Source organism: Glandiceps talaboti, chromosome 7 (genome assembly GCF_964340395.1).
Source record: "Glandiceps talaboti chromosome 7, keGlaTala1.1, whole genome shotgun sequence".
Classification (NCBI taxonomy): domain Eukaryota; kingdom Metazoa; phylum Hemichordata; class Enteropneusta; family Spengelidae; genus Glandiceps; species Glandiceps talaboti.
The window spans coordinates 13,668,403-13,676,681 of NC_135555.1; the positions used below are offsets into that span (position 1 = coordinate 13,668,403).

The 8,279-nt window shown below is 35.5% G+C and overlaps 1 protein-coding gene across 1 annotated transcript; it reads right to left on the minus strand.

Annotated features, from left to right (window-relative positions):
• Window positions 1–2,493: 2,493 nt before the first annotated feature.
• LOC144437846 (lymphokine-activated killer T-cell-originated protein kinase-like) lies at window positions 2,494–6,005 on the minus strand. The gene is made up of 5 exons (XM_078126874.1): window positions 5,889–6,005; window positions 5,570–5,702; window positions 4,985–5,181; window positions 4,223–4,373; window positions 2,494–3,363 (listed from the first exon to the last, which is right to left on the minus strand). Exons 1-5 carry the CDS (start codon window positions 6,000–6,002, stop codon window positions 3,149–3,151), a joined length of 810 nt encoding a protein of 269 aa, XP_077983000.1. The 5' UTR covers window positions 6,003–6,005; the 3' UTR covers window positions 2,494–3,148.
• Window positions 6,006–8,279: the final 2,274 nt, after the last annotated feature.

An 8,279-nucleotide genomic window follows, 5' to 3' on the forward strand; every position in this document is an offset into this window, starting at 1 on the left:
AACATTCAGTTGGAAATCCACAAGTGACAAGGTGGTAGGGTTGATTTTTACAATGATATGTTATAATCAGGAAAACATTTCTGATGTTAAAGCATTACGACAGAGTGATCTACATAACATTACATTTGTTGTGTAATGCGATCAATCCATAATTTAGTAGGCAATCCATATGCAATTCATCTTATGTAGTTAAGACGTGGAATTAATAATACCGTACAAGTATGGAAGAACAATTAAAGTTCCATACAAATAAAGATGTCAAATACTTTTAAGTAAATTCTGGTTCCTAATATGCATTTACCACTGCCAAAGAACTGTGTTGTCAGACATCTTAACTTTTGGATGACATAAGTTACCACTGTCCTCAGGGAAGCACACTGCACCTTAGTCATACTCCCACCGTTGGTGGCGCTCTTCACAAGCAGAGCACCACCAATGGTCAGGTTTTGTAGACCAATGTCTTAAAGAGTTCCCATCGTGCCAATAAAAGAACATAGTGCCAAAAGTAATTCATTTGACTGACAATGAAAGAGATGTGCCCAAATTCAATGAAAGATTTAAAAATAACGTTAAATGCACAACGTTATTGAATGGCATCATATATCCCAGAAATGTATTGATAAGACTGCTCGTAACATTTTTCATATTATCTTGATCACAGTGGTAGAGAGACTGTGACTTTGTGAAATTGATAGTTACAATATATAGTATGGTTCCCTAACATTATCTTTGTCCATACCCATACAGAATCTCCTTTTTGGATGCATAGAACTAAAAAGTACCTGTAAAAAAAAGTTGAAAGTTTATAGGTATTATTGAAGGCACCATTTTAAAATGTCAAGTTGTGTGGCTCCCGATGACAACGACATCATAAACTCATAAACTGCAACATTGTGGAATGAAGACTCAAAAACACAAAGAATTCTGATTTTCTTTTTATTTGCACTGAAAATCAGTGTATGAATATCTAGAAATGGCAAATTATATAATACAAATGGAAATCTCTTTCGGATAAAAAGTGATGTATCTAGTTTAGACTGCAAGATACGGTGTGTTGTTCAGCCATACCAGGCTTGTCTGTATCTTACAGATCTAGTTCTGCTGAGGTAATTACAAATATAACAAAAGCCACATGTATAGAAAGTGGTTGTATGACAAATCAGATATTGTATTTTGACAAAAATTGTGACCGATGACACATTGACATCATAAATTGACAGTATCTTTTGAAAAAGTAATTAGAATTTTCAATTTAGAGGTAATAGGAACAAAAATCTGAAACCATAAAACTATGTATTTAAATATTAAACTTAGCTTTTATTAGCGGCAAACATTATTACAATAATAGCATATATGTCTCAAAGTGCAAATGCACCAATATGCAAATTTGACGAAACAAAAATAAAGAAGATTATTCGACAAATATACCGATCAGTAAGCTATTTCAAGATTAGACAGAAAGTTGTGTCATAATTTACGACACTGGTAATCCAGCCTTCAGTTTACTAAGATAGACACAAACTAAATCTATTTGTTCTTCAATGTGGTAGATTACATACGTTGGTGATAGCGGTTCTTCTGTTGTGCGAATCTAATCACCCTGAGATCAAGATAGTGTAAACACTGGAAGTCCCTAAACAGTAATGCAAGTTCCTGAAACTCGGAGATAAACTTGTTTTCAGCGACTCCTCCCTACTGAGACTATAATAAAACCAGTGTCCATACAATAGCTTATCACTGTTGTATCAACATGTTGCAACGATAGTTTTAGTTTGTGTCTATCTTTAATAGAAAACTGAAGGCTCAACTACTAGGTAATAATTTCAGTAGTCATTATCTCATGACTTAAACCATTTCCTGGATAACTGGGAAAGAAAGACTAATAAACTACCAATAGTCAGACTCACTATCTCCTGACGACCTAGTCTTCCCACATTTAACTGGGAAGAGAAAGACCACTAAATTACCTCAACAACTTCCAATTCCATGTATTCCTTCATGAAATACTCCAGAGAATGGATAATTAAATAAAATGGGATTCAATCAATCAAAAGTGTATGTGTCATGTGTGATTTATTACACATCTTTCAAATCTAAACTTGTTTTGTCCGACTAGGAATTACTTGTGTACAAACAAATATCCCCTTGGGAGAAAGAGTAATAATTTGCTTATTACTGATATATTGTTTTGATCAATTACCCAGCCAGACCACCGAAGGTAAGTTATACTAAAAAACAGCACCATTTCAGTGGGTCAAGCATTTTCAGCAATGCCAGGAAGGTACAACAATGGCAGATCAACTATCAAGGAACTAACACAGACATTGACCTAAGACCATAGACATCTTTCATGTAGTGTAGGGTCTGTGCACAGACACACACAATGATATACATGATATATGCTATCAACGAACACTGATGTAATATACAGATAGTAGGGCAGCATTTCTGTTTATAGGTTTTACTGAAGTGTGGTGGCACATTCACCTCATTCTGTGTTTACACTATCTTGATTACATAACTAAGGCACCTCTATCACTATCACTCACAAGTGTAATTCACCACAATCAGTAACAATAGTTTTAGCTTGTGTCTACCTTGGTTTTTCGATAGCACATTTCCTCACTCATAAGATTGTATAAACTCTATATCATCCCTATAGCCTGTAAGATACATCATGCCATTCTGCCCTCACCAGCCTCCTCTCATTGTGATAGGGGTTGACCGATATGTGAGGGCACCCCATCATGGCATACCTTGCAGACTAAAAGTTGGTATGAATAACCATATATATCTGAAATAAACTAGAATTTTCCAGTAAAGTTAAATTTCACGTGCACATATGCTACATACATGTATTATGGAAATGCATCATCCAGCATGACTTTCCTTGGTCTACGTGATTCAAGAGTTGTTGTTTCAGAAATACAAAGAGTCAAATTACTCATTTCACAGGTAAAGTCCCCTTTGTGGTTCAAAGTACAGAATACCAGTAACAGCAAATGCAGCTCTATGAAATACCAGTCAGTCTGTAGTTTGTAAAAGTAATAGTTTATATGCTCTCACAGCTTTGTGCGTTTTCTACTATTTTATTAGCAGACGGTCCACCTTGCTGTTTTCAAGTGCTTCTATTTTATTAACAGACGGTCTACCTTACAGCTTTGAGTGCTTCTACCACCTTACTAGCTGATGGTCTACTTGCAGGATTCTCATTGGTGCATAAATAGAATAACTCTATCAGTGGTTGGTAGGCAGGATTGTCAAGTAATTCATCTTCATCAGGGATCAAGGGTCGACTACCGAGTGCTGCGTTAAACTTTTCCTCGGCTAAACTGTCATCAAAGCTCTCATCATCTGTGTAATCTGAAATGAACCATTTATTTGACTAAATACTAGATTGCTCTTAAGGGACAATTCCAGAAGAAATTAAACCAAATTTTTGTATTACAGTTATGTATTTATCCGATCTACGGTTACAAAATGGGATCTCAAAAGAGGGCTGTCCTTCACGGTTCCATGTCAATGCAGGAGAAAACCTGGGGAAAACATACATTGTTTGTTAGAGTTAAACTGAATGACACTCTTCATACAATAAGTAAGGCATATTTACAACCAGTGACAGGCAAGCATTTACAATCGGGACTTGTTACAAACAGGGAAAGTAAATAAATGAATTGGATTAATAACACTTGGCACAGCATGTTGGAACAGCAGAGACTTGTATTACATTTCATGGTTTGATAAGAAGTTTTAAGGCATCGTTATGTGTACATGAAATGCCAGGGGAACTTGAAATGCATTTGTGAATGCAAGCTCTCATGTAAAGAGTAGTATAGTTCCAACATTTTGTACCAAGTGTTATGCCAATCCATTTATTTACTTTCCCTGTTTGTAACAAGTTTCGCTTGTAAATGCTTGCCTGTCGCTGGTTGTAATCAAACCCAGACTTGGCTCAAAAACCTTGACCAACAGTGTTAAGACAAAATAGTTTAAAAACCCAGTCATCGACAAACTCAAGTTGAGAAAAAATACAGTCTTTATACAGAATTATTTCATAATTTTTTTTATCTCAGAAGCACAAGATTGCCTGGGAAATATTTATGAAGTTGAAACTGTGCTGTATTGACACAGACAGGCCCTATCTTGTAAAGGACTCAGAGTTACCATCTAGAAGTTACCTTCTGCCCTGATACAAGTTCAACTAGTGTTGTAAATAACTTACCTAGTAAATCTATGTGGGGTATTGACAATGCCAACATTTCCCATATAATCAATCCATAAGAAAAAATATCAGCTTTATCAGTGATTTCAGCCCCTATGACAGCTTCCTTACATTTCCAGGGATCACTACCAATGTAGAAATCACCTCTATTCTGTATATGACAATGGAAACACAACACTGAATGTGATAATATTGCGGTGGGTTACAATTATTTGATCCCAAACTATCTGTTGGGTTTTTATGCAAGTACAGAAGCAAAGAGTTTGTGTGTGTGTGTGTGTGTGTGTGTGTGTGTGTGTGTGTGTGTGTGTGTGTGTGTGTGTGTGTGTGTGTGTGGGCGCAAGCGTGCATGTGTGTCTGTCTGTCTCTCTTTGTCCATGTGTGTGTGTGTGTGTGTGTGTGTGTGTGTGTGTGTGTGTGTGTGTGTGTGTGTGTGTGTGTGTGCTTGGATATTTGTGTGTACTTTATGAGCACTAAGGTCTCTGTTACAAGGTCTCAGTTTAAATTTCAATATAAGAATATTAGTAATTCACCAACAATGACTTGTTTATTTGAACTTCATTTATACTATAGTGTGAAGGGAGATTGCATCTTCACATGATGTAGAATTAACATTTCTTAGTTTCATTTTTCATGTGTACACAAAGTGTCTATAAATGGCATCTTTGTTTTTTTAACCTTTCAGATAGTTTACCTTGCAGATATAAACTACAAGTACAGCATAGTATTACACAAAATTCAAATCAACTCTGTCAATCTTACCTTGAGACCGGACAGATCTTCCTTAAGTTGTAAAGCCACTCCAAAGTCACAGAGTTTGACTGAATTAAAGTCTCCAGTTATGAGAACATTGCCACTTTTTAAATCACCATGTAAAAGTTTCTTGTCATTATGAAGATACTTCAAAGCTTCTGCTACAGATAATGCTACTTTGTACATCTGGTCTGCTGGAAAGGCACCTGTAAACAACAACAACAACAACAACAACAAAAACAACTCACTAAGAGTGTACTTGTAAACAAAAACAAAAACAATGCACTAAGAGTGTACCTGTAAACAACAAAACAACAACAAGAACTCACTGTGAGCGTACCTGTAAACAATAACTAAAACAACACCTTACTGTATATGCAACTATTAACAACAAAAACAACTCACTGAGAGTACACCTGCAAACAACAACAAATTCAGTTCATGTGAGTGCATCTTGCAAACGATAACAAAACAGCTCAGTCACTTGAGAGCATCAACAGTAAATGTATCATTCAATCTTTCAATTTACCTATTTTTAATATACATTGTACTACACCATTAAAGGCTATAAAATGTAATGTTTACTTGCAATACCTTCATCATTGTCTTGGCGTTCATCTATGAGATCCTGAAGTGACTGTTCACCATTTTCCATGGACAGACAAAGGTGACCATCTGGTGCTTTGGTGAAGCCACGATATCCTACAATGTTGGGGTGATCTAATTTCTGAAAATAGAGAAGACACATTAAAAGAGACTGCAGACCTACATTTTGATACATGTTAGGTAAAAGTTTTATAGGAAGTCCCAACAAGTGTGGCTGATAGGGCAGCATGACAAGTGTGACTGATTGGACAGCACAAGTCACATCCTACAGATTCATGGAGTTATCATGAATTCCTTTAAGTCTTACCTTCAATATTTCTGCTTCTTTTTTCAATCTTCTTTCCATGTTTTTTCCAAGTGTCTTAGTTTTTGCCTTTACTTTTTTGATGGCCCATGGTGATCTGATGCTACCACTTGGCATGGGACTCCTGAAAACAATTCACAAACACAAAAGTATTTTGTTATCAATTCAATTTGACCTATCACATCTCATCTTGTTATGAAATACATACTTAGTGACTGGACACACATTACATGGGCGAGGAGGTCAGTTCTGTGTGTGAAAACGATTGATCCACCCCCCCCCCCCACCCCAAGACCTTGACGACCACCCCTCTGTCATTGGAACATTTGATCAAACATATTGTATTATTGAACAAAAACAGTGATCCTTCCCAAAATACTTGCATGAAAAATAGTGATACTCCCTCCAAAAAAAACCCCACCGTTGTGACCGCTCCATCCCCTCACCTGTAATTTGTGTCCACAGTTCTAGTTCTAATATCATATTCATAAGACTTGTTCTGATAGGTAGGGCCATGGAGGTATAAGAGGAGATACATACTGTCTTCCATGGTTGGGTTAAATATATTTTGTTACAATTTACCACTTCTTAAATTGTATTTAAGATTTTCATATGTACAATTTACGAACTCTTTATTTTTTCGTGATTATTTCTCTATAAAGACCTCCATTGTCACGTGTCACAATCACATTCAACATACAGCTTATCATCATTAACTTATGGTTTTACGAAACAAATAAAATGCCAAAATGTCCTGTCAAGACGTATCCTCCTAAAAAGACTTTACAGATGATCGTATATACTTTACTTGAAACAACAGTCCGTCAAAATAACTGATCAAATGATTGTTTGATAATGATATGAATATTCACCTTTGATATAGGTAGACTGTAACTCCAGTTCCACAGCCCAATTTCTTCATAAATGGCGATGCGGGAATAGTTATTGCGGGAGATGCAACTGGCAAACGACTTTTTCTTGAAGTGTGAATGGGCGTCTTAAATTCTGCGGTGCCTGCCATTTGTGATCCGTAAAATGAAAAAATTCACAACTTTATTAGTTATAAGAACTTGTTTACAAGTTTGAATTTTGCACTTCCGCTAATAGAGTGGCATTGTGGGTAATTGCGGACTTTCCAGCCGTAGAGTATGAGGGCAGTAGTGCAGCTACTTATTTTTACTCCCCATGAGCTACTCCCTCCCTATTCATCGAGTAAAAGTATGTATCAAGTATGATGCATGGATGAGAAACCGTTAATTTGGTATTTTTTGAGAAATAAAATTTTGCTTTGTTTATTTTTTATTTTCATTTATTTAATTATTTAATTATTTATTTATTACACCTTTGCAACGGTACATAAAAAGTTATTAAAAAAGATAAAATATACAGACACAGAACAAGGTGACATGCCAATCCAATCAAACAAATCAACAAGAAACAAGAATGGTACTCCCTTGTTTTCGACTTAAAAACATATCGTGAAACAACATAGCATAAGTCCATGTTTGTGTCTCAATAAATTGCAAGTTTTGTTATATTGTATGTATTATCCATAGGAACTGTCCACCCGTAAACTACGGATTTATAGTTGTCACGTCAGCATTTGTTTTAGCGCTTACTTCCGCCATGGAAGTATCACCGACAACAGTCAACAGTCTAGTAATCCTTTTTATAATGACAGTTACTATAGTATACTTTAGAAAATGGTTGGAGGTCGATGGCTGACACTATCCTCTACTCAGATTAAATGCCAATTTATGATGCAACGTTTGTAATAATATTAGGCTTTCGTACTTGAATACGAGTGTCTCCACCAATGATTAGTTTTGTGAATTAAATAGCATGAAAAATGCAATTAAGGTTGAGATGCAGGTTCGTCAGCTCATTTTTCCTCCATCACATTTCACAGTAAAGACAAGATAAATACACCATTTTTTTTCATTAATTATGTCGAGTCTTTGTATGAAGTTGTGGTTTCTGTGGTGATTTTTTACATTTTTAACCACATTATTGATCTATACCCAAAACCTGTGATTTTCACTTAAAGCTATTTAACTGTTACAAACAGTTGAATATAGTCCTCTTTTCAACTTTAAATGAAAGCTATGTACATAAACAAAAAAACGTTCCTCCGGATTTTTTATTTTGTCTCTCATTGTCTTGTTATAATCATCCAAAGTTGTATTAGTAATATCACAGGCCCTGGAGTTTACGGTTCCAATCACAGTCAGTGGCCAGTGGAGAAGAATGGCTCCATTCACGATTCTTTTTGGACTAAAAAAGATCAGATGAATTATATAGTGATGCACATTTTGTTTAAATTTGTCATGAATTTGATCGAAAAGCATCGATTTAATTAAAACACAATTTAATTAAACTATTGCATGTTGTAAT

Excerpts from the sequence above, each read along its gene's own strand:
- LOC144437846 (XM_078126874.1), bottom strand. The coding sequence starts at position 6,002 with ATGCCAAGTGGTAGCATCAGATCACCATGGGCCATCAAAAAAGTAAAG. Across the intron at positions 5,703-5,888 it reads AAGAAGCAGAAATATTGAAG|AAATTAGATCACCCCAACAT; the intron begins GTAAGACTTAAA and ends CTCTATTTTCAG. Across the intron at positions 3,364-4,222 it reads ACCCCACATAGATTTACTAG|ATTACACAGATGATGAGAGC; the intron begins GTAAGTTATTTA and ends GGTTCATTTCAG.